At 46.1% G+C, this 26941-nt stretch overlaps 1 protein-coding gene across 1 annotated transcript in view; it reads left to right on the top strand.

The window, feature by feature from the left end:
* IQCA1L (IQ motif containing with AAA domain 1 like) overlaps positions 1 to 26941 on the top strand; it is a 1109403-nt gene that overhangs the window by 858734 nt on the left and 223728 nt on the right. Inside the window, exon 10 of the mRNA XM_069646014.1 lies at positions 8720 to 8826. Coding sequence (XP_069502115.1) covers positions 8720 to 8826 — 107 coding nt within the window. The remainder of the gene's footprint in view (positions 1 to 8719; positions 8827 to 26941) is intronic.

Here is a 26941-nt window from a genome sequence, read left to right as displayed (position 1 = left end):
TCTCATCCTGGACAATAACCCTTGCTACCGTCCTGTCCGGCCTCTCCCTGACACTCTTCAGTGTCTTCGAACATCTTCCAAAGGTCTAATATTTCCTTCCGTCTTTGTAGTTGCTTTGCCTTTTATTTGGCTGTTAGGAATTTGGACATATGCTCTAACATACCCTTATTACGGTAGCCCTGCACTGGTCACAAGCGGGGCATCTCCCACCTTCTTGTTTCTGTCACCCTCTGCTTATGGCACTTCTCAAGTCTATCTCGGTACAGCAATAAGGCCTTACACATATATTCTATTGGGGTTTCTGCTCTCATGGTGGTGTTGGTCGTGACCTCGCTGTCCTTATGCTTATACTATCGCGCTGCAGACACTGTTACAGTTTACCAAAAAACATTACCAATTTTTACCAGTTTTCTCCCCCTCCCTCCTGTCAAAAATTTCAAAAAATTCTTTTTTCTTTCCCCTTACCTCTTTTCTCCTTCCACGCAGCCACTCGCACACTCTGCATATTCAGAACATACTACAAATACTACAATGCCCCTCCTGGGCATCCACCATACACAATGAAAAGACAAATAAAACAAGCTAAAATAACACGCTTAACAACAACTACTATTCCCAGGCCCTTTAATTATACGGGGCTCCTATGTATTTCCTTTTGCTCCGTTACATAGCATGAGTGGCGCCACCTTCTCCCCTCACTCAGGGAGGCACCCTACCATTCCATTTTCCTTTCCTCAATATTCATTCTCCTAAAAAAATTAATAATACCAAGAAACAAGACAAACCGCATACAGGTCACACTCACAATTCCACTATTCGCGTGCTCACTCTGTTCACACTCTTCCATACATTTATTCCCAACTTGTTATCACTTGCAAGGCTATACTCACATGCGCATGTTCACCCAAACTCCTCTGTCACGGGTTCCAACAACACTGGCCTGCACTTCTCCTCAGAGATGCCCCTCACTCCATAGAGCAGACAGGAATTCTGCAAAGACGGCTCATGTACGGCCACTGGGAAGTACATGTTTTTGGGGCTGGTCCCTGTAGGTGGGCGTGGCCCCTTCAGAGAGGCTGCCCGGACACCTCTGCAGGTTCGGGGAGCACTGGGATCACATCGGGGTCACCAAATGAAGGCACGCCCACTTACACTCACGCCAGATAAAATACCACCCGCTAGGGAAAAATGGCCAAGAGATTCTTGCAAGGATAACATGTTTTAATCACACAAAAAATAAGTATGCCAGCAAAGAACTCTGCTGCTCAAGAACATTCTCCTGAAAAATAGTACAAGCAGAATGTTATAAGGAAACAAATGGTCATCAGTAAAAACCTGTCTGACTGGTTGGTGAGACCCTATTCATGGTCAGCCCGCTCCATAGGAGATGCCAGGCCATTGGCCCCAGCCCGGTCCGTCCGTCTTCCATCAGATGGGGTCTGCTGGGCTCATCATCTCGAGGGAAACAAGGTCGATGTCAGGGCTGCCCAGGTCCAAGGCGCAGGAGCGATGCAGAACCAACCACCCCCTCAATGGTCTCGGTGTCTGCAAGTCGAGGCTTACACAGACCTCCTTGACCAGAGAGGGGAAGGAGGGTTAGGGTCTCGATGTTTGGATAGGTAGGGGGATTATAGGGTAACCGGATTGAGGGTTAGGGAGAGGTTATGGATGGGACTGGGGAATTTGGGATAAATGCGATGATTGCACACGTTTGTTAAACCAGTGTTTTGGCTGGCACATTTAGAGGGGCTGATGATCCAACACCTTTACATGTGAAGGTGTTCCCCTTCACACATGATTGCAGAATTTAACATAAACCTGTTAACCTCAACATAGGGGTTGACTTCACTGCCATGGTTGAGTATCAATCACAGTTTTTGAGGCCATATACATTAGCACAAGAATTAGTTAACATGCACTTGCACACTTAGCTTTTTTCAGTGTTCAAGTCCTGTCCTGCAAGAGCTGTCGAGTCCTGTGCCACGTCTCTGAAGTCTTTGGGTCCAGTTCAAACTAAAAGAAAAACAAAGACAAGCATTAGCATATGCCTTCGAGTTTGGTGGTCACTCACTTCTCACAACACTTTCAACACACACACATCCTGCACTTGACGTGCGTTAGGCTCCCAGGTTCCATTGTTGCGCGCTGCCGCACGTGGCTTGTAACACCTAATAATGGGTGTTGCCCAACACAGTCTTCCTTCAGACCGATTGCACATAAACAACGTGCTTTCATTTTGTGCGCCCACTGGGTATAAAGATTCACAAGGCGAAAGCACGCAGAACTTCAAACATCACCAAGTTATCTTGGTTTTCACTTATCCTGAGCTCAAAACAACGTTCTCCCAAAACATCCCACCCACTTAGCTGTGCTCGGCTGCGCAGGGGCTCTGGAGGGGCTAGTACATGCCCCCTGTGCTTTTCCCCTCTCTCCCACAGACTCTCAAGACCAAGCGGTACTTATCTTTCATATGCGAGGGGCCGGATCGCTGCTCCGGAGGCTCTGGGCCCCTCGCATGTGATTTTCCTGGAGCTGCTGGGCGCACGTCTTCTCCCTCTGGTTTCTCAAGCACAAGCCCTGTGCTTTGGGACTTGCGCGTTCGTGTGCCACACCTGACAAGGCCTCCCATTGGCTGGGAAATGTAGTCCTGGTATGCCTTTTGCTGGGTCTTATAGTTTTTAAGTGCTTTCTGCCTGCAAATAGGGCACAGCAGCCGCCTATAAGGCTGTAAGCCCTCAAACAAAGGTCTCTTTAACAGTTCACGCCCCAAAATCCCAATAGTCCCTGGTCCATGCCCAATCCTACCCCTGACAGTCGAGTTTGCAATTAGTTACTACGTGAGACAATGCTACTCTATCATTATGACGTGCACCTGGGAGGATCTGGGCTGGCACAGGGGGAGGCTTAAGATCATGCTGACCTACACATTCTTCACTCATTCTGTTTGTTTATTTTGTTTTTATTATTTGTATTGCGCGCCAGACCCGTGGGTATCAGGGTGCAGAGCATAGGATAACTTACAGCTTAGTTACACAAGGAGGTAATACAGTAAAATATCAGGCAAAGCATGCGGTTTACAAGCAGTATACGTGAAGGTATAAGTAGAGCACACAAGATACTTTAGGCCAGAAGGTAGAGTTGTACATACATTGGTATAAGTAGAGCACACAAGATACTTTAGGCCAGAAGGTAGAGTTGTACATACATTAAGCTCAAATATCAAGCAAAAGAGGCGGTGGTGCGGAGAGGTATAATTATAGTCGTCTCAAACTAGGCCGGAGAACAATATGCCATACATAGAGGAATGATTATATACAAAGGCTAGTCACAGGTACATGTAGAATAACAAGTCAATGCCTAATTATATACAGTTATATACATGGTATCAAAGGGAAGATCAATTAAAATAGGTCATACAATGGCTTTAATTATCAGAGTCTTTAAACCATGTTATTAGGTTATGGCGGAAGATCAAGTAGGGTTGGTCTGCTCTTAATGGTGGGGGTACGGCGTTCCTAAATTGGGCTGCCTTGACCGTGAAGCTATTGCCCCTGACTCTGGATAACTTGTATCTTGGGACTTAAAGGCAGTTGGTATTAGATAGCCTGGTGGTTCTTGTGTTGGATTTTCTAGTGAGTCTTTGAGTCAGATAGCAAGGTGCAGCGTTATTCAGACATTTATGTGTGAGTGAGGCTGTTTTAAAGTTGAGTTTGTCCTGGCTGGAGAGCCAATTATTAGCCCTTCTAATGTGAGAGATATGTTCTCTCCTGGCAATTCCTAGTGCTGCTCTCAAGGCATTGTTCTGGAGGACCTGGATTTTCTTGATGGTGTGTTTGTTGACTCCTATGTACAACGCATTACAGTAGTCAAGCTTGGATAGAATATGCGCTCTAGCCAGGGTTAAACAATTGTTGTTGGATAAGAAGGGTTTACCTGCTCTGATCAATTTGCAAGTATAAGCCGTGGCCGAGGCCATGACGTTTACTTGCTTGCTGAAGAACAAGGTGGAATCGAGGTAAAACCCCAAGGTGTTTACCTCCTTAGTGACAGTGATGATGTTATTATCAATGTTGAAAGCCTTGTAATTCGGGCCCAGTGTTTTGATGGTTGAGGTCGTGCCCAAGATGATGATCTCAGTCTTGTCATCATTCAGGCATAGTCCATGGGTAGCCATCCATGCCTGGATGATGAGATATACCCTGTTCACTAAGGTCAAATCCTTGTCATAATCCCCAGTAAGTGGTAGGAGGATCTGAGTATCATCTGCATAGTTAGTGTAGGTGATACCGAGATGATCCAGATCATCGAAAAGGGGCTTAGTGAAAATATTGTATAGGGTAGGTGAGACACAAGAGCCCTAGGGCACTCAGCAGGTGATAGCGATGGGATCTGCAGCTGCTGTAGGAGAGAAGACTCTCATAGACCGGTTACTTAGAAAAGATTGTATCCATGCTATAGCTTCTGCTGAGAAGAGAGCGGCAGAGTCCAGATGGCTGCATAAGACCCTGTCGTCCACAAGGTCAAATGCAGCCGAGAGATTCAGAAGGCGAAGAAGGGCCGATTTTCCATTGTCCCTGAGCTCATCTATCTGAGCTTTTAGATCTATTAAGGCTGTTTCTGTCCCGTGTTGGGGCCGGAAACCTGACTGTCATGCTCCTAGTAGTAAGTTGTATTCTAGGTGTTTTTGTATTTGTGAGTAGGCCATCTTGTCAATGATTTTCAAGAGAAAAGGCACTGTCGTGATTGGTCGGTAATTGGTGGGTATGGCTAGATCAAGGGTCTGTTTTTTAAGTAGTGGTATAACCCATGATTCTTTGAGGTTAGTTGGGATCATGCCTGAAGAGAAGGAGGCATTAATAAGTTTAGTGATGAAAGGGGCCAGGTCTCTGGCTGCATCCTTTATAAGTTGGGCAGGGCATTGGTCGCCCTGGCAATTAGAAGGTTTGAGTGATAGAATATTTTTTTCTGTTTCAAGTATGGTCACTTTAGAGAACTTGAAACGCAATGTGTCGGCTGTGTTATTGGGGGGCGCAGGGATGGCAATGGGTGGTGTGGTACCAGTTAAAGCGGCTTTTTTCTTGGCAATTTTAGATTGGACGGTAGTAACTTTATTGGCAAGTGCTTGCTGTATGTTAGAGCACCATACTTTGTCTTTTACGCAGTTGTCTGGCACTGGGATGGGAATAACTCTTTCAGGATAACAAAGAGCTCTTTCGTGTTTGATTTAGCCTGTGATATTCTGGCACTGTAGGTTTCACGTTTGACTAGAATTATCTCATTTTTGTAGAGGACCGTTATAGTCCTGAGGTTGGTCTTGTTTTCATCAGATGGTGCTAGTCTCCAAGAGACCTCACATTGTCTTTTTTTATTCTTAGTGTTTTCAGGTGAGGAGTATACCATGTGTGGAGATGGGCTTTCAGCTTGCTTTTTCTCATTTTAAGAGGCGCTATTGCGTCAAGAGATGAGGACATAATTTTATTATACTATTTAACCAATGCGTCAGGCCCCGTATTATCAGGGAGTGCATTGAGTGTAGGGAGGATGAGGGGTAGTAAGTTCTCACAGGTGATATTCTTTTTATTCCTTGTGGGTACAGGTGGTGCTAGCTCTGTAGGCAAGGAAATTGGATTTTCACTTGCTGAGGAGAAGGTTACAAGAGATGGTGATCTGTCCAGATCTGATGGTCTATGGATAGAATAGTGGCATTGCAGTTGTAATCTGCTACCCAATCCAGTATTCTCCCTTTATTGTGAGTCGGGAGGAGAACTCTCTGGGTAAGGCCCAATTCGGTTAGTATATTGGACACTCTTATTGCATGTGTATCTTTCAAGTAATTAAAACCTAAGTTCATGTCCCCTAATAGGAGGATTTGGGATGAATTTTTTAGATTGTTGGAGAGGATATTGGAGATATCTTCCTCAAAGTCTCTGATGTGGCCTGGAGGTCTATATATGAGGTGGATAGTAAGCGTCTGGGTATTATTGATGGTAAGCTTAGCTGTGAGGTTTTCACATGATTTAATATCATGGGCAGGAGCAAGTCTGATGGGTAACGTTGATTTAGCAATGAGTGCCAAACCTCCTCCTCGCGCTTCATTTCTATCTGTTCTAAGGATAGTATAGCCTTTGGGAATGGCTAGCGGAAGTGCTGGGCCTGCAGCGGCATCTAGCCACGATTCAGTCACCGCTAGGAAGTCAAGGTTTTTTGATTGTATGATCTTAGAGATCTCTGTTGCGTGTGCGACTAGAGATATGGCGTTTAACAAAACGCCCTTGAGAACTGTATTAGAGGGTGTAGTAGTGAGTCCTTCCATACTTTGGGTTTTAGGGTGACGTGGTAATGTTTCGTACGGGTGCGAAGGGGGGGCTGTGGAGGCAGTTCCTCTTATTGTTAAAGTTTTCCATAGGTCGGTTGATACTCCTTTTATTAGGAGTGGTAAGATTTTTGCTGGGGGTTCAAAATGCTTATATAGCCTGGAACGGAACCTTTCATTTCTTATGAGAGTGTTGCAGGGTTGGTGATTATATGCGGGCGGTTGAGGCCCAAGGTTATTGAAGTTATCTAGCGTTGACAATTGATTCAAGTTGATTGTTTGATGCGGGTATTGCGCCATAATAGAGGTTGAGGCAATGAGAGTGTGTGGAGCTGCAAGTATATTACGACTGTGAGATAACGTTATGCCTTGGACTTTGAGTAGTATGAGGGGGAGCTCAACCTTTGTTTTTAAGTACATTTTAGGAGACATCTGTAGTTAAGTAGAAGTACAATTTCACCACAGCACATAAACAACGGTATAAGCAGCAAGGGAAGGATACGCATATAGCCGTACCAACAGCAGAGGCACCAAGGTGAAGTGGGCTATTTCATCAAACCAGTAACAAAGATTCACAAGTATGCTGTAAAGGAGGTTCTATGCTTCAAACTATATGGGTTTAGTTTAACATTTAACATTTTAACATATAAGGGAACAGCTACAGCAAGGATGCACAATGACGGCGTGGATGGCATGGGCTGGTCCTCATAAAAAGAACTGGAGAGTGAACAGTGCAGGATAGAGATTATAGGATATAGTGCTAGGCTAATGCAGCAATGAGTCTAACAATTACCTAGGAGGGCCATCAGCTCTAAAGTCAGGCGTAAGTTATAGCAGTAGCTAGGTAACAATTTGGCATGTCTGTCGCCATTAGTAATCTAGCATATGAGCACATCAATCGTGGGCTGTGTACATAATGTGGCATATGGCATATCTAACATACATTACAACAGGTGCACTCTTGTGACTGTTGTGATACAATCATTGATTGATACTCACAGGAAGATCTAATAAGGATGTGTGTTTGTGTCTCGTTGGACGGATGCTATGCACAATGAGGTAGTTCGGTGCATTTGGATGGGCCGAATGGAGATGTGTAAAGGAGCTCTGTTGTACAAGCCAAGTGAATCACTTAATTTATGCGACATCTTGTGCTCTCGGACGGTGGGCGTGTGTGCTCAGGAGGGGGTATAGTGGGAGGTTGTGGGGAGGGCTCCTGGCCAGTTCCTGGCAGTGACAGGCAAGGATAGGCTCAAAGCCTTATCCTGCGGGCCTTTTCTTGCGGGACCCCCTGCTCTCGCCTTCCAGTTTCACGGCCGTAGGGAAAAGTAAGGCTGGAGCCAATCAGGGCTCTTGCTGCTGACCGAGTGTTGCCTAGCAACATGTCAACAAATGGCGGCGGCCATTTTGCGGCTAGGATTTCCTATTGCACTATCCACATCCAACGCTTCCACCCTCGCTTTGGACTATGATTTATTCCACCCTGTACCTCGCATTACAAATCTTGTCACTATGAAATAGGATTGAATGGTCATGTTCTTTTCAGATCTTGTATGGCCAGTGGGTTTATGGTTGGGGGGCTGGTGTCACCTCCTATCGCAGAGTTCAGGGGTCTTGGATTAGGACAGTTGTGGGTGTTATAACTCATGATTGGCTGGGTGGGGGTTAGATGCCTGCTTTGGCCTGGCTGCGATAAACGTGCACTGGGAGGCGCCTGTTACTTTCTTGTGGCCTTGCAGAGCACATTCCTTCTTCGGATAACACGTATTAGCAACAGTTGTGGAACAAAAGAAAGTTTCTATGAAGGCCAACAGCGTGGGTCTTTTTATCATGAGCGCTTGGGCCTATTCAGGTTTCTACCGCACAGCAATGGGTTTCTAATGCACAGGCCTGAATCTTTTTAACATAACTACAAAATGGGGCCTTCTTGTACACGTGCACTAAGTCTAAGCATCTATATTTTGCATAGTATTGTGTCCGTGCATAGTCCCTTAATATGCCTCCTACCCCTGGCATCCCACACATGTATTTATGGGATTTGCCTTACTCTAAAGCGCCTAGGGGGGTGGCATAAGTTCATCTTCTTCCCAATAAACATGAGAGGCTAAGAATGTAAGTGCTCTACCTATTGATGATCTCATCTGAGGTGTAATGAATGGTTCTGTGTATTACCGGTAATATGGGTTGCCACCTGGGGTAATGATGTTCAGCATCATGTGTGCCTCCTCAAAGGTAACAATGAGAGTAATTTCGAGTGTCTACTGCAGTAAGGATGGTATCCAGCAGAATACCACCTCCTAGTCATGGGGTGCCAAGTCGCAAGGTTTTTACTGAGGTAATGGTGCTAGCACTGGGTGAATTTACGATCTCAGCATTCACTTTAAATTCTTGTATTGTGTCTTTCAGCTGTCTGGCGAAAAAGGGATGAGAAACAGAACTTCAACCAGGAATATGAAGCTGAGCTTGTCAAGGAGGAAAAGAGAAAGGAGGTGGAAGCTGAAATCAGGATACAGGTGAGTTGTAGAAAGGAGGGAGAGGTGAGTGAGAAGAAGGGATGTGGGAGAATTGAAAAGGGGGTAGTAAGGACGGAAAGAGCAAGGATTAAATCTGAAAGTGGAGCGATGGGGGAATGGAGGAGAGAGGTATTAAGGAACAAGGGTGAGATGAATAAAAAGGTGAGGGCTGAATCTCTAGTAGATGGTAGTGGGTGTGAAATAGTGGGAGCCAGCGAGAACAACCGAGGAGAAAAAGGGAATGGGAAAGGAAGGAAGGAAGATGAAGAGTTCCTAGAGGGAAGTAAGGCGGTCGGAAAATATCTCAGCAGTTACTGAAGTACCATCCACTATAGAAATGAGAGCAAGGATACATTTCTTGTTTGTGAATATCAGTAGGACGTATTTAAAATGTTATGTTATTTAAGGATTATGGAATTCAAAGGATTCTAGTGCTTGGAGCTCATGGAGAAAACTCCTTTTATGATTTTTACAGGGTATAAGTGTTACCATCAGTTACAGATTAATCAGTGTTTGGAAAGAGGTGAGAGCACCAGGAACATTTAGCTCCCGCGCCGAACTCATCCTTATGCATAGGTGTTGTTGAAAAGCCGACGGCTGTAGGGAGCATTAGGGCAGTGCTCTTGCGCCTGAAGTGAGGAGTGAGTGGGTGTGTGTTGGATCCCTACAATATTGGCGCTTATCACATTGGTTGCATTTTTAGGAAGATTCATATGTTCTGAGGAGTCCTATAGCGAAGAAAAATATATAGTCCACTCGTCGTAGGCTGGTTCCATAAGGTCTTTTATTATCACTGTCGGTGCCGACACGTGTTTTGACCAATCAAGGTCTTTTTCAAGGCTGTGGTCATCATCCATCATACATTGTTTTACATATTGGTAGTTTATACAAACACAAGTGTGACAGTTGCAGAATGATTAAGTGAATGGTGTGTGTGAGTTTTTCAAAAGAGGGAAGGGTTGTGATGTGACATTAAACATAGGTACATATTCGGTGGCCCATTATCAAAATGCTGTATAAGTATTACAGATTTTGTATGCGTTGCATACATGTTTAGAAAATAACATTGTAAAGCACGAGAGACATGGCAACACAGGGGAAGGAAGAGAACAGGGTATTGGCCCTCATTACAAGTCAGGCGTTAAAGGTTTAACGGCGCCGTCGGCGCCGTTAACCTTTAACACCTGATTCACACTTTAACGCCTGCTTTTTGCAGGCGTTAAAGTCCAAGGCGCTAAGCGACCTTGGGGCTGATTACGGCACCGTAATTTACGGTACCGTAATTAGCGCCTTCCCCATCCCCATTATGCCCTATGGGGCAAAAATGGGAATGGGGAAGGGCAAATGGTGAATGGGGAATTACCGCTCCACTCACCTTGGAATGGGGCGGTAATTCCGCCATCCACCATGGTGGAATCCGGCATGGACCATGGTGCTAATAGCACCATGGTCCACCGCCTGACTTGTAATGAGGGCCATTGTGTTCGTTCGTAATTGGTACCATATTGGTTTGGAATTTGAAGTTGGGCTTATAATTATATAATGGTAATGTGTTTGGGCTTACCAATTGTGATATGTTTCCTGAGTATAAGGTTGAGATGGCGTCTAGCCAATGGTGATTGGGTGCACTGAGTAGTGCTTCTGGGAAGAAAGAAATTATAGATGTTGTTTAAGGCGTGGTCCTCGCAAACAAGTGAATCGCTGGCAGTTATTGTAGATATTCCATGACGAAGCATGGTGGTGCCCCCTGGGTTAACAGGACACGAACAATAACAATGGAGAGTGTGAGTGGAAAACCTGGTGGCTGTATGGTAATGGATTGTGGGTGCCTATCCTTATCAAAACGTCCTAATTGCTCATTTGCCTCCCACTAAGTTAATAAATATTGAAATAACTTGCATGTAATCCTGCCTCAGCAGGGTGCCTGTGGATCGCTCCATTGTCCACTGCTGGACTACATGTGGGTGTGTTGCAGTGGTGGATTGCTGTAGTGAAGAATTGAAAATCGCGTCTGTGGGTTGTCACAATTGCTCATTAGCCTCTCTGCAAGTTATCCATTGTTGAGATAACTTGCATGTAATCCTGCCTCAGTGGGGTGCCTGCAAATCGTTTCCTCATCCACTGCTGGAACACACGTGAGTGTGTTTGCAGTGGCGGGTTGGGGTAGTAAAGGATTGAAAAACACGGTTGTGGGTTATCTCGGGGTTAATAGACAAGTTACGACACACGCAAGTGGGTTGCAAAAGTAAACCTCACATAGGGAGTGTACATCATTAGATTTACAAAATAGGGCTGTGCAGAGTGCTGGTGGATCACTAACATGTCTGCTGCTTCAGTAAACGTGGCTGACTTACAGTAGTTGCGGAGCGGTTTTTCTAATTAATATAATTAAATGTGGGTTCACTCTTGGATTGCACTTGAGACATTATCAACCTCATAAACAATAGACCGGCTGTGGCAGAGTGCCATTTGCATTGATTTTAAACATGCACGTGGGTGGGTTGTGCTAAGGGTCAGTAGCGTGCTTGCTGCTTTAACACACGTGCTACAATTTCTGGTAATTTTGAGGGTATCCATGATGTTCAGGCATTCTAGGCCCAGCACGGTACATATCTTGTTATTCTGAACTAGGCACATTCTGATACTACATACAATATCATCCATGCAATGGCCTTGCCATGACCCCAGGGTTTATTATCATGAGCCCTCGTATTTAGCGGCACCATTTCGGATCTTGGACACTCAATTTTAATTACCAACCCAGTGTGCATGAAAACATGCCTGTATTCCAGTCTAACCACCATGTCAACGGGTTAATGAAACCTGGCTTCTGTACACACCCAGGTTGGATAATGAATACTCACAGGTAATTACCAACCTTGTTGACATGAACACATGCCTCAGTTCCAACAATAACATTTTGTCAACCTTGTCAACAGGTTAAAGAAACCTGGTATCCGGAAATACCCTTTTGTGATTCCTTTTGCTAAAACTGACAAGCAAACACGCATTGACTAAAAGCCAGGTGACCCTAAGGGCGATTCAGGGAACCCATACCATGACAATGATGCACCTATTGGTCTCCAATTTGGTACACCAAATGTGCCTGAAAGATTTATTTCAGATGAGTCAAGGTTGAAAGACCTTTATGATAATTTACAAACAGCCAGTCGGGTAGACCCCTCACCTGAGCTGGATTCTGGTGGACCTGAGGCTGGTGAGCTTGCAGATGCATCATATAGACAGCTAATGTCTTAAGTGGTAGACTATATGGGATGGAGAAGGCCTCCCCTCCCATTTGAACCTGATGGTCTGACAGACATCCTTGATTCAAGGACCAGCACCCAGCCAAAACTCTGGTAATCCATTTTACCATTCCCTAATTAGAAATACCCTAACCTAAACTAACCTGAGCCAACTAATCCTCTCATCTCTTTTGTCTTGTTTTATGTCCCTTCCTTGTTGCAAAACGTTGTGTCTTCTACCAAATATACCCATGGGGTTTTATATAACATTATTTGTACTTATGTTCAAAACGATATGCACATGTCACTACACCACTCACGCACTTATCACAATGTACATATGAACCATGTATGTGATTTTTCAATTTACTAATGTCTTATAACATATTGGCCCTCATTACGACCCTGGCGGAAAGGGGTTTACGCCAGCGTAATGCATGGCGTACCTTTCCGCCTTACTACGAGTTCCCGTAGCGCCATGGTGATTTTTACGCCTGCTTTTTGCAGGCGGAAAAATCCATGGCGCTACGGGACTTGTTGTTAATTACGCCACCGTAATTTACGGTGGCGTAATTAACGCCTTCCCCACTCCCATTATACCCTATCGGGCAAAAATGGGAATGGGGAAGGGTAAATGGGGATTGGGGACTTACCGCCCCGCCAAGGTCGGAATGGGGCGGTAAGTCCGGCAACCCCCATGGCGGAGTTGGCAGCTTTGCGCCATGGACCATGGTGCAAATTGCACCATGGTTCTCCGCCAGGGTCTGTCACACCGCGGCCGTGGAAACTCTGGGCAAGATGGAGGCGATATTGAGCCTCTCTACCGGTCCGTTTGACGCTCTAGTCGTCTTGGACCGGCAGGTATAAGAGGAGACCACGCCCCCTGCAACTCGCGTTGCAACTCGCATTCGTCGGTCTATTGACTTTCGCTTTGCTGCAGTGCCTCACTTACGAGTTTTTCCCTTGAATTTTGCCCGTGCCTCCTCCTGGTTATCCCCTCTCGTTCAGACCCCTTTTTCTCCTGTCCAGCCTCTTTCACGAGTTTCTCTTACCTTCGGTCTGCCTTTCCGCGGCTGTTTGTTTCCCGACTTAGGCTCACTTTTCGAGTGCGCCTTCCGATTTCTGTTTCCCTTTATTTCTACCTCGGGGTCTAGTGGGCTCTGTTTACCATCCGCTGGGTTTCTCGGGTCAGTCACATTCTTTTCTGTGTTTCACCCACCTTCTATTCTCTCTCGATATCTCTCTCTCTCTCTCGCACTCTCTCTCTCTCGCTCTCTCTCTCTCTCGCTCTCTCTCTCTCTCTCGCACTCTCTCTCTCTCTCTCTCTTTCTCGCTCTCTCTTTCTCTCGCTCTCTTTCTCCCTGGATTTCTCAGGTACTCTCACCTGCTTGTTATCTTCATCTCTTCTTGTTTTCTCCAGATTCCTATTGTGGCTATCCTTATCTCTTTAGCCTCCTGTATCCTTTTCCATTTGCCTCCTGTTTGGAATAGTTCCTTGCTTCCAGCGAGCTGCCGAACCCCATTCTCTCACAGAGCATCGCTTGGAGCGAACCCTTATCCAGGAAGATCAGGCCTTCGTTTAACTTGCTGTTTCACCTGATACGGGACTACACCAGCCTCTCCAGTCTTCCCATCGGATCGACCAATCCCATCGACTAACACACAGGGTTTTTTCTGCCATCAGGCTTTTTCCCTGTTTGAGGAACGGACTCCCCTGGGTTCACCTGACTGCCAGATCCATAGGCGGGCAAGGTGGCCTCGGGGGGAGAACGTCCCTATCTCTTCGAACGCAAGAAGGGAAGAAGGACTATCAAGTCAAGTGACGAAAGAGAGAGTCCCCAGACGGAAAGAAGAAGGAGACCGAGGCCATCGAACCCCACTGAAGACCCAGGTGAGGAGTCTCAGGGGGAAGGAACTTCATCATATTCTGACAGATTGCAACGCCCCACAACCGGCATGGCCTCCTTGGAACAATACCAGGAGATGGTGACTGCTATTCAGGGCCTTCAAGCCGAGGTTCAGAATCTCCGAACCGAGAACGCTAACCTACGCCAACAAGTAGCGGCACGAGAAGAAACCCGAGGCGATCTACCTCCCCTGACTTTTTCTTTTGGGAAGTATGATGGCAATCCGAAACTCCTAAAGGAATTCCTGAACGCTTGTATGATTTATTTCACGTTTCGACCAAGGGCATATGAACTGGATAGAGCCAAGGTAGGGTTTCTTATTTCCAACCTTGCTGGCAACGCATTGGCTTGGGCAACCCCACTGATAGCACTCGCAGATCCTGCCATATCGGATTACTCTCAGTTCACTCAACTGCTGCGTTCCAGATTTGAGAGACCAGAGGTCCAGTATTCTTCCTATGAAGCCCTTCTAGATCTCCGTCAAGGCAATCAAGATGTACAGACTTATGCCTCTACTTTTACCAAATTGGCCACAGACTCAGGATGGCCAGATTCGGCCCAGCAGACCCTTTTTCGTCGAGGCTTACATGATGAGCTCAAGGATGAGCTAGCCAGGATGGCGCGTCCTACCTCCTTTCAAGAATTGGTTACGTTATCCCTGCAATTAGAGTACAGACTGCAGGAACGGAGGTTAGAAAGACGGAGATTCAGACCACATCCCTCAGGAGGGATTCCCACTGCTAGTTCTTCTAACCGACCCCAACAGGAAGAGCCTATGCAGATAGGGACAACCCGAGGCCCTTTGACCCCCGAGGAACGCAAGAGACGCAGAGACCTGGGTCTTTGCATGTACTGCGGATCTCCGAAACATTTGCTCAGGAATTGTCCAGAAGTACCCCTGAGACGCCCGGGAAACACGCCTCCCCGGTCCTGAGCAGGGAAAGGAACCGGGCAGAATCGAAGAATCCCTGCAATTCCACCCACCAGGATCCTTCTACGGATAATAACAGCCTTATGGTGTTTTCTGTGCGCCTTACCTTTGATTCCTCTCCATCTGTAGAAGTCTTAGCCATGCTGGATTGTGGTGCGGCCGGAAACTTTATTGATATCCAGTGGGCTCAAGAACAAGGAATACCCCTGCGTCGGAAGGCCTGCCCTTTGCCTGTAGAAGGGGTAGATGGAGCTCCCCTTTCCTCCGGTCCCATCATTAAGGAGACAGTTCCAAGAACAGATCGTCTTTGATGTTATAAGAGCAGCTCATTTCCCAATCATCCTGGGCATACCCTGGCTACGTAAACATAATCCCAGGATTGATTGGTCTGCGAATACCGTTTGTTTTTTGTCACAGTACTGCTCGAGGGAATGTCTATCACAACCCCCTCCTTTGATGAGGAAGGGGATAGCACTCTCGACTTTCACGACAGTGGTCCAAACGATTCCACCGCGTTATCAGGAGTATGCTGAAATCTTCGAAGACAGACTACCTCGTACTCTACCCCCACATCGAGCCGAGGACTGCGGTATCGATCTAAAGCCTGAGGCATCTGTTCCTTTTGGTCGTATGTACCCTATCTCACTACCGGAAAGAAGAGCATTGAAGGAGTATTTGGATGCCAATCTGCAAAACGGTTTAATACAAGAATCCCATTCTCCGGCAGGGGCCTCAATGTTCTTCATTCCTAAGAAGGGTACTACGGAATTAAGACCGTGTATAGACTACCGTGGGCTGAACAGCCTGACTATCAGGGACAGGTACCCTATGCCTCTCATAAAGGAGGTACTTGAAGCAGTGGAAGGAGCCTCAATCTTTACAAAGCTAGATCTTCGAGGAGCCTATCATTTGTTGAGAATAAGGGAGGGAGATGAGTGGAAAACGGCTTTTAGAACTCCCTTGGGACACTTTGAGTATAGGGTAATGCCCTTCGGACTAGTGAATGCTCCTGCCGTGTTCCAACGTTTTGTAGATAAGATCTTCTCAGATATGCTATATATCTCGGTGGTGGTCTATTTAGACGATATTTTGATCTTCTCTTCCTCCCTCTCTGAACATCGAAGGCACGTCACGCAAGTTCTTCAAAGGTTGAGAGAACATCAACTACTGGTTAAACCCGAGAAATGTGTTTTTGAAGCCTCCTCAGTATCTTATTTAGGGTTCATTCTTTCTAAAGAGGGGGTACAGACGGATTCGGAGAAGGTTAAGGCAGTTCTTCAATGGCCCACTCCAAGGAATCCCAAGGATATACAGAGATTTCTGGGACTATCTAACTTTTACAGAAGATTTATTCCTAGCTTCTCGGATATTGTTCTACCAATCACCCGTTTACTTAATAAATGTCAGAAGTTCGAATGGGATAAGGAGGCGGATCAGGCCTTTCTATTACTTAAGAGGACATTCACCACCGCTCCTATCCTAGTGCAACCAAATCAGTCTCTTCCTTTTGTGGTGGAGACGGATGCTTCCGGAGGTGCCATTGGAGCTGCTCTCCTACAATCAGGCAAAGACGGAGCAGAACATCCGGTAGCATATTATTCCAGAACTCTTACACCTAGTGAGAGGAACTACTCTGTGTTGGAACGAGAATTACTGGCGATTCGTCAGGCATGCATTGAATGGAGGCATTTACTTCAGGGGGCTGCCCATCCATTTCTGGTTCGCACTGACCACCGGAATCTTAAGGTTTTGCAACAGATGGAATGCCGCAATTCTCGTCACGCCCGATGGGCGTATTTTTTTTCCCAGTTCGACTTTGAGATAACCTACCTTCCAGGAAAGGAGAATGCTCTAGCGGACGCTCTGTCCCGCAGTCTGGAGCCCAAAGAAGATCAGGGTCTGGGTGAGATGCTCTCTGGTAAGAGAATCCTAGGAATGGTCAACTCCTTCATACTAGAAGTAGAGCGCTCGACCAGTCTCTCTGAAGTCTCTACCGACCATATGACCCTCATGGAAAGAAGAGGGAAGCTATACTTTCATCGAGGATCACTGTATTTACCATCGGAAAAACTCCAGATGCAAGCCTTATTCTGGTGCCATGACCTTCCTTCGGCAGGACATAAGGGCCATGGGGCAACACTAAATCTGATATCCAGATATTTCTGGTGGCCGACTATGGACCAGGACGTCAGAACATATGTGATGGCTTGTCCGGTATGTGCGGCTAATAAACCCATTACTCATCGGCCCATGGGGTTGCTCCAACAAGAACCTCTACCATCACAAACTTGGGAACACATTTCCACTGATTTCATCGTGGATCTCCCTCTCTCTATGGGATCCACAGCAATCATGGTTACGGTGGATACATTGAGCAAGATGGCTCACTTCTCTCCCTTGCCTGGCTTGCCTTCTGCATCCGAAACCGCCGAAGTGTTCCTGAGAGAAATAGTAAGATTGCATGGTCTACCTCGGACCATAGTTTCCGATAGGGGGGTCCCAATTTACATACCGATTCTGGTCAGCCTTATGTAGTGCTTTGGGTATAAAGAGAGCCTTATCCTCTGGTTATCATCCCCAAAGCAACGGACAAACAGAACGCCTAAATTCCACTCTCGAACAATATCTCCGTTGCTTTTGTCATCAGGAACAAGATAAGTGGAAGTCCTTTCTAACTTTAGCAGAATTTACTTACAACAACACCAAACATTCGGCAACTGGCTTCAGCCCCTTCTACTTCACCTACGGTTATCATCCGAGGCATATACCTCTCTTTGGGGTTCCTCCAACTTCAGTCCCTTCGATAGACCAGCGCCTGTTTGATCTTCGATCCATCCAGAAGGAAGCAGCTCAGAAGCTGGAGGCAAGTAGGATTCGATACAAGAAGTATGCTGATAAGAAGAGATCTCCTAACCCCAAATGGGAAGTGGGGACTAAGGTCTGGTTGTCAACCAAATATCTCCCACGTTGGGTTCATCCTGGTAAATTCTCAGCCCGCTTTATAGGCCCATTTCCCATTTTATCTCAAGTAAACCCAGTGGCCTTTCGATTACGTCTGCCTTCCAGTCTGAAAAGGATACACCCTGTTTTTCATACCTCCCTCCTGAAGGCTTATCATCCAGATCCCATGGGCCGTCGTATACCCTCCTCTATACGCCAAGATCCCGAACCGGAAGAATATGGTTGATTCACGTTACAAGCATGGAACTATACAATATCTGGTCCAGTGGAAGGGATATTCTGTAGCAGAACGGTCTTGGGAGCCCAGATGTCATATCCACGCCCCACGACTTCTAAGCCAGTTCCATCGCCTACATCCGGGAAAACCCGGGGGAGAGTCGATGAAGAGAGGGCATACTGTCACACCGCGGCCGTGGAAACTCTGGGCAAGATGGAGGCGATATTGAGCCTCTCTACCGGTCCGTTTGACGCTCTAGTCGTCTTGGACCGGCAGGTATAAGAGGAGACCACGCCCCCTGCAACTCGCGTTGCAACTCGCATTCGTCGGTCTATTGACTTTAGCTTTGCTGCAGTGCCTCACTTACGAGTTTTTCCCTTGAATTTTGCCCGTGCCTCCTCTGGTTATCCCCTCTCGTTCAGACCCCTTTTTCTCCTGTCCAGCCTCTTTCACGAGTTTCTCTTACCTTCGGTCTGCCTTTCCGCGGCTGTTTGTTTCCCGACTTAGGCTCACTTTTCGAGTGCGCCTTCCGATTTCTGTTTCCCTTTATTTCTACCTCGGGGTCTAGTGGGCTCTGTTTACCATCCGTGGGTTTCTCGGGTCAGTCACATTCTTTTCTGTGTTTCACCCACCTTCTATTCTCTCTCGATATCTCTCTCTCTCTCTCGCTCTCTCTCTCGCTCTCTCTCTCTCTCGCTCTCTCTCTCTCGCGCTCTCTCTCTCTCTCTTTCTCGCTCTCTCTTTCTCTCGCTCTCTTTCTCCCTGGATTTCTCGGGTACTTTCACCTGCTTGTTATCTTCATCTCTTCTTGTTTTCTCCAGATTCCTATTGTGGCTATCCTTATCTCTTTAGCCTCCTGTATCCTTTTCCATTTGCCTCCTGTTTGGAATAGTTCCTTGCTTCCAGCGAGCTGCCGAACCCCATTCTCTCACAGAGCATCGCTTGGAGCGAACCCTTATCCAGGAAGATCAGGCCTTCGTTTAACTTGCTGTTTCACCTGATACGGGACTACACCAGCCTCTCCAGTCTTCCCATCAGATCGGCCAATCCCATCGACTAACACACAGGGTTTTTTCTGCCATCAGGCTTTTTCCCTGTTTGAGGAACGGACTCCCCTGGGTTCACCTGACTGCCAGATCCATAGGCGGGCAAGGTGGCCTCGGGGGGAGAACGTCCCTATCTCTTCGAACGCAAGAAGGGAAGAAGGACTATCAAGTCAAGTGACGAAAGAGAGAGTCCCCAGACGGAAAGAAGAAGGAGACCGAGGCCATCGAACCCAACTGAAGACCCAGGTGAGGAGTCTCAGGGGGAAGGAACTTCATCATATTCTGACAGGGTCGTAATGAGGGCCATTGTGTTAAAATATCTGACAGTCACTCACCATGTCAGCAAACACTTGCCATTCACCACCATCTGCAGAGCCTTGATAAAGATCTATGGTCGAAACACGTGTTGGCTTTCCTCATGTGACTAGGCACTACATATGCCCAGCTAACCACTGGTAAATACGTGCTGATTAAAATCCAGACTACACACACAATCAAGTGTCTTGACCTCTGATTTACCATGACCAACTAGATGTGAGCGAATTTCTGACAGATCCAGCACCAATACTTATGAGGTTTCAACTACCTCTCTACATCAAATCTGCATCCACAAATACATAACGGCAATGTTGTCGCCTTTCAGATTGGCACATCTGCAATAGGTGCTAATAGCAAGCACTATTTCCACTTAATTGAAGAAAGAAAACGAGAACAACAGTGCACCAGGACACAGCCCTGATGTGCACCTAGGCTGACTGGAAATTGCGTCCTTTTGTCATCCTTGCCTTATTTCACAGTTTCAAAGTTGTCATTATAAAATGTCTGCATTGCAATCAGCAGTGAATGGGGGATATTCAGTGTACTCGGTGTACTCTATAACAGTGGTCATTGTACAAAGTCAAGAGCAGAGTTTAAGTCTCTGAATAACAGATAAACACTTAATTTCTTATGATGACATGCTTTGGATGTCTGACATTGCATGGTTCATTGAAAATACATTCTCATTGTGCCTATAAGAAATGAGTTTGTGCAGTGCAGCAAGTTCAATATCAACTAAACTGATATGGACAATGTTCTTAGGTCAGCACACAACTTCCCTCCAAAAATCAATGGGGAGGTTGATTTGAGCATGACACCCTCAGTAGAGCACTCCCTTTGACATCCGTGCAGAGCCTGCTAACGCAGGTTCGAATCCCGGCAGGGCCAAACTCAGCCTTTCATCCTTCTGAGGTCGATAAATGAGCACCACACACCATGAGTAATAATAAGCAGCCCTCAGCTACCCGAGGGTTCGTAGCGCTATATAAATGCTAAATTATTATTATTTATATTTGACCGCACCGCTATTGGCCTGCACCACTCCTTGGATGCATTGGCCCAATATGCAAGAGATAATCATATGGTAATAAATGTACCAACAAAAAAAAAAGAAAATCATGTGTCTGGCTGTGAAAACACCAAGAAAACAAAGTTTAAAGGGCTGCTCAATAACAACAAACTTGATATCGTTGAAGAATTTCGTTACTTGGGGTTCCCTATAAAACGTAAACCATTGAATAAATACTATTGTAACATACTGAAGCCTAGAATCTGGAGAAAGTGGCTGGCTATAAAGCATTATATAAATAGCCAATGTAGTCATAACACAGAAGGGATGCTAGAGATCTACCGAGTGTGTATAATACCTTGCCTGCTATACGGCATAGAAGCTCTTCTATTAAAACAGGTATAATGGCTGGATAAGATTGAGGGTAAAATGCTACGTTCCATCACTAATGTTCCACCCACAGTCCCAGTCGAGGCCATGAGTTTGGAGTATGGCTTAGCCTTAATAAAATCTTTTTGGCATAGCAAACAAACCTTTCCCCACTGTAAACTGACATCATCATATGTAAACACTAACAACTTGTTGAAACTAATTGGGAAAGTAAAGGCTGGCCAGACCTATAACAGATTTGTAGAGGAATTGCGGCAATGTGCAGCCTCCCAACTAGAAAAGTTACATCTCCCCAATGCTGCTTTTTTACAGCTCCCCTGATTTGGAATCCATCCTAAAAAAACAGATGAAGCAATGTGACAGGATAAAGAACATCTTTTATCTCTCTCAAAAAAAGAGATACAGCGAATATTCTCAACATGCCTTTGTACCGGTTACACCCAGGGCATAGCTCAAAAACGTTTGCTCTAAGGACCTCAAACGCTTTATATGATACCTTTGATTAAATATCCTGCCTACTAAGTAGAGTACTGTGGGGTCTCGCAGGGTGCCCTCTTGGAGGAGTACACATATTGTCTATGCTCCCTCCGACCGGAAACACGCCGTCATCTACTAACTGCTTGCCCGAATTTAAAGCCCCTATATAGGAGTTATAAAAATTTGGTGAGCCACATTGATCATATCGAACAGGACCAATTTTGGAGTACGATTGTCACTGCGGAATCTTCGGTGATCACCGCCACAGCCTTACAGTTCTGGAAGGAAGTCCTGAAACAAATTGAGGGCAAAATGTATTCCCTGACCTCAATCTGGCTACAAGTTGTTGTGGTTGCTGTCTAATCAATTTGAATACATTTGGCCCAACAAGGAGTAAACCACTGATTGGACGTTTTGAACTTGATCCTTGGGGACCAGAATTCAAGACTTTCTTTCTTCTTTTTACTGCTTCTGTTTTTTTCCCTTTTAAACAGATTGAACTTTGTTCTCTGCTTATTAAATATATTTGAACACACATTTTATAAATTATGTAGGCTATTGTATGAAAATGTAATGATTATGTGTTAAAATGTGCTTAAGGTTTCTTTTAACACCAAATGCAAAAGAAAGTAAAAAAAAAAAACCTGATGCAGAATAGATCCAGGTAGAGTGCAGTACAGAGAGAGCAAGATCCAACAGCACAATCCTGGCAAAGGAATGGCCTGTTTATCTAGGATGCCAAATACAGACTCCCTAAAAGACCATGCACATGCAGGTAAAGTAGTAGTACTCTCCTGGATAAGTGGGTGAAGGACATTATGTGGTATTTGCAAGCGGACGCGTCAACCTGTCTGAGTAAATTCAAATATATCCGCATTTAGCGCTGTGTTCCCCAATATATGTCATGTCCTTCTCTAGCACTGTCTTACCACCCAGTACTAAAGATTTAATTGAGTCGCAAACCTTTATAGGGAAAGATGTTAATTTTCTAGATGGTGTTAGAGCCTCAGTGATTCTCTACGACTAGGGTTACATGGTTGTCCTGGTTAGTAACTATATAATAGCATGTCCAATTCAAAAACTTGGCATATACTATGAACATATGTATTTTCCTACTAAGAGTATAGCAAACTAGTAGATAAACCTAAGATACACAAATTCCAATATGAGGTTTGGGTTTATATTTGTATATGGTGATTTATTAAGTGAATTTAATTAGCAATCAGATTGGGTCTACATGGAGAGAAGAACAATAGTGGTTGCATTTAGCCCTTTGCAACAATCTAAGACAAATACCACACTCTTTAATGATATACCCAGTTTTGTCAAGAGTATAAGAGGCCCCATCACAAGTTGGGAAGAGTGGTAAAAAAGCAGCAGTAATGCTATTACCCCTTCATTACTGCTCCGCCCAACAATGAGTTGGGCAGAAAGTTGAGAATTCACCTCCAGTTCTGAGCTGGGGGTAAATCCGCTGACATTCCATCCATTTTTGGCACAATTACTTCAGCAGTATTTGCGCCGCTGTAATTGTGTCGAAAAAGCCCATTGTGTCCAATGGACCCGGAATAAATGGTGACTTACCATGCCACTGCAACTTGGGATCCGGCGCTAACCATGACAGACCAAGTTGGGGTAACGCTAATTGCATTGGGCGGTATCCTGGCGGATTTACTGCCGGGATACTGCCCAACTTCTGATGAGTGCCCAGGTCTTGCTTCTTTTTCTTGAACACCAGAGATCAGGTACAGATCTGCATTTCCTGTGGCAGTACATTCCAGAGACTGTGGTTCTGAACAACAAATCTGCTCGCCACAGGCCTTGCAGTAGGAAATGATAGAATCAGTACATTTTAATCTTGGGATCAGAGGACTCTTGTAAGAACTTGCAAGAATTTGTTGCGGTACTTTATCCAAATACACTGGATGTACGTTGAAGGGCTCAGTCCTGAGGTTTGTTTATTAGTGGGAGAGGTCACCTCACATATTATTACTGATGAAATCTTGGCTATGAGCGGCATGCCCTGTGGAACCCTGCACTGGAAAGGTGAAAAGTGTGGGGCGCATTCCTAGCCAGGATGCCATAGTCATTGCTGCCACTGTGACAGAGGATATTAGAGTGGCAATGGAGCGGCAACCTACACCATCTTTCATGCCTGAACAGAGAACCTACACCCGACTATGACCATTTTCAAGGGAGAAGTCTGTCCAAAAGGGAGAGGAGGCCAGTTATGGGCAGACTTCACCAAGCTTATGTTGCAAGACTGGAGGGTTTCTGATCAGGAGAAGAGAAGGCGAGTAGTAAAGACTCTAAGGGGGCCTGCACTGCAGACGGTACAGTCACTTTGAGCTTTGTGCCCTGACCTTACTTCCCAGCAAGTGTTTGAAGCTTCGGAGGGAGCTTTTGGAACTACTGAGCGAGGAGAGGAACTAATGATGAGGTTCCATGCCACACTTGAAGCCGGGAGAGGAGCTATCTGACTACCTGGTGAGGATTGAACACATTTTACGACTGACCCATCAAAGGGGAGGGGTGGGGACTTCCAGATTGAACCGCTGTCGATTGAAGCAACTACTCAGAGGGGCTAAGGAATCGGATATACCATTACTGCAGCTGAGACTACGTGAGATGCTGGATAAGCCCCCTCCCATGTAGAGCAGCTAAGGTCAATTAGGGCTCTAGAAGAGAAAACCGGTGATATCGTTGTGCAGAGTCATCAAGTACAAGACCGGATCCCTACACCTAACACTACTTCCTCTCAGCAGAGATAGATTGAAGAGTTACAGCAGCTGGACAGAAAGCTCCAAACCCAGCTGGTAGCCCGGGAGAACCCGGGCCCTAACCAGGACAGGGGGAGATGCGCCTATCCACCATCCCGGGAACAGGAGAATCAGGCGTACAGACAGGCACAAGAGCCCAGAGAATTTTTCTCACCATCGCCGGCCAGCCCACAATTTGCCAGAACGCTGAAGATGCACCCAGCTTGTCAACAGGCCTTCCTCAAGAGAGGCATGAAGAACCATGGCTGGCCTGAAGAACCGATGGCAGACTTGACCACCACTAATCATGGTCAAGCTAACATACCACCTGGCAAGACTGTAATGGTGCCTGGCTATGTAAGCCTCTGCGAACATAAGAGATACAGAAGGTTGGTGATGGAAGGCTCCCAGGGGTGAAGGCATGCTTGGAGGTCTCTAGTAACGGACAATGGTAAGGGGCTGAAGAACATCAGAGTCCCCATCACCAACATTACCGACACAATCATACACATCCCAGGAGGCCTGAAGATTGCGCAGTTCTATCTCACAGACTCAGTGGTCCATGCTGATGTTGCACAGAGACGCCCATCCTACATTTGAGGTCCAGAAACTTTACTTTGGGGACTCGCCTCTGTATGAACGAGAAAAAGAACATCTTCAAAACCGTTATTGCTGTGAACCGATGTTGTTTCCATGAGTGTTAGGGATATCGGTGAACCTCAGGGAGTGGAGCAGCATATCTGGCTAAATGATGACACCCCATTCCGAGAGAGTTCATGGAGATTAGCACCGGCTGATCTGGAGGATTTTTCGACGGCATCTCGAGGAACTATTAAATGCTAGCATCATTCAAGAGATACGAAGTCCCTATGAATCACCAATAGTGGTGGCCAGAAAGAAGAATAACGATGTGCAGCTGAGCATCGACTATAGGCATCTGAACAGTAGAACAGTTCCTGAACAGTATACCACACCCTGAATAGAGAAGGCTCTCGATTGTCTGGCTGAAAGCAAGTGGTTTTCGGTCCTAGATTTAAGGAGCGGATAGTATCAGATTTCTATGCTGCCTGAAGACAGGGAAAAGACTGCTTTCATCTGCCCATTAGGGTTTACCAATTCGCCTGTATACCTCAAGGGATATCAGGAGCTCCAGCCACTTTTCAGCGACTGATGGAAAGAATTGTGGGTGACATGAATTTGTTGGGGGTACTGATCTACCTTGATATTTTCAGAAAGACCTTGGAAGAGCATCATCAATGACTCTAAACGTTTTAGATTGGCTTCAACAGCAAGGCCTGAAAGTGTCCCTGGAAAAGTGTCCATTTTGCAGGACCATCAGCCACATAGTCTCAGCAGATGGCTTTGGTGTGGACTCTGCCAAGATAGACTCTCTCAGGAAGTGGCCCATACGCCAGAACCTGTGGGACATAAGGAGTTTCCTGGGGTTCTGCAACTATTACAAAAGATTTGTGACAGGGTTTGCCAACCTAGCTCAACCACTCACTGATCTGACCAAAGGCTATCCTTCCCCACAGAAGACAGCAACTAATGGGGGAAACAATGACAAAGCGATACATTGTCCAAAAGAAAATGTTGGCTTGTGGTGGAGTGAGTAGTGTGATCGAGCATTTGGCCATCTGAAGAAGACCCTCTCAGAAGTGCCTTTTCCGGCCTATGCAGATCCTCAACTGCCAGACATTCTACATATAGATGCCAGGTTTGACGGGCTGGGTGCTGTAATATATCAGGAGAAACAGGGTGTTGTCAGACCTGTAGCGTTCGCCAGCCGTCGATTAAGACCCACCGAGATACATTATCCCACTCACAAGCTGGAATTCCGGGCCCTCAAGTGGGTGGTGACTGAAAAGCTGCATGACTACCTTTATGGAGCAACATCCACCATAAGAACGGATAACAACCCCCTGACCTACATCCTCAAATCTGCCAAATTGGATGCCACAGGTCATAGCTGGCTGGGGGCTTTGTCAGCTTACCATTTCCAGTTAGAGTACCGCCCTGGAGTTAATTGACGCTGATGCCCTGTCCAGGAGACCATCTTCCAGAGAGAGAGCGGCACGTATACACCCCAACATGGTGTCCATTACTACTGTGAGGGTTATTTGTCTGAATTAAACATTTCGACATGCTGAACCGACTCGTCTTATTGACTGACTTGGAGGGACAGCTGAGGGGGTTCCTTTGGGCTGTTGTGATGCCACCAGTCTGATGGCTCCAGAACTACAAGAAGGACTCAAAGCCAAAGAAAATGGGGCAGAGGGTCCACCAAATAGTCTCAATATGGCAAGTCGACAGAGCTACAACAAAGAATGGAAAACTCTAGTGTTGAAGGGTGAAATGTTGTTCAAAGAGAGCCAAGTTCAAGGACGACTTCTCTATTGACTTGCGCTTCCTCGCTCGCTCCGCCATGTGGCGCTACGCACCCTGCATGACCGAGATGGGCCTCTGGGAAGTGAAAGAACACTGCCTTTAATTCAAAGTCGTTTCTACTGGCCACGGTTGGGCCCTGAGGCAGTGGACTACTGAACAGCATGTTCCTGTTGCATCGCCAGGAAGACACTCATCCGTCTGGCTGCACCACTTCAACACCTACAGTGCTCTGGGCCAAAGGATTTAGTCTGTGTTGACTTCCTGAGCTTTCAGTTAGACTGTAGCGGGACACAAAAGTTTCTGGTCGTAACCAACCATTTTACAAGGTATGCCCAAGCATACCCGATGAAAGACCAGAAGGCTGCCACGATAACCAAAGTACTGTGGGACAAATTCTTTGTTGGTTATGTTTGGCCAGCACGGCTGCATTCAGATCGAAGGCCAGACTCTGCATCAAAACTGATCAA

The sequence above is a fragment of the Ambystoma mexicanum genome, chromosome 2p (assembly GCF_040938575.1).
Source record: "Ambystoma mexicanum isolate Mex_15411 chromosome 2p, UKY_AmexF1_1, whole genome shotgun sequence".
Lineage (NCBI taxonomy): Eukaryota > Metazoa > Chordata > Amphibia > Caudata > Ambystomatidae > Ambystoma > Ambystoma mexicanum.
This window is presented reverse-complemented; position numbering and strand designations above follow the sequence as displayed.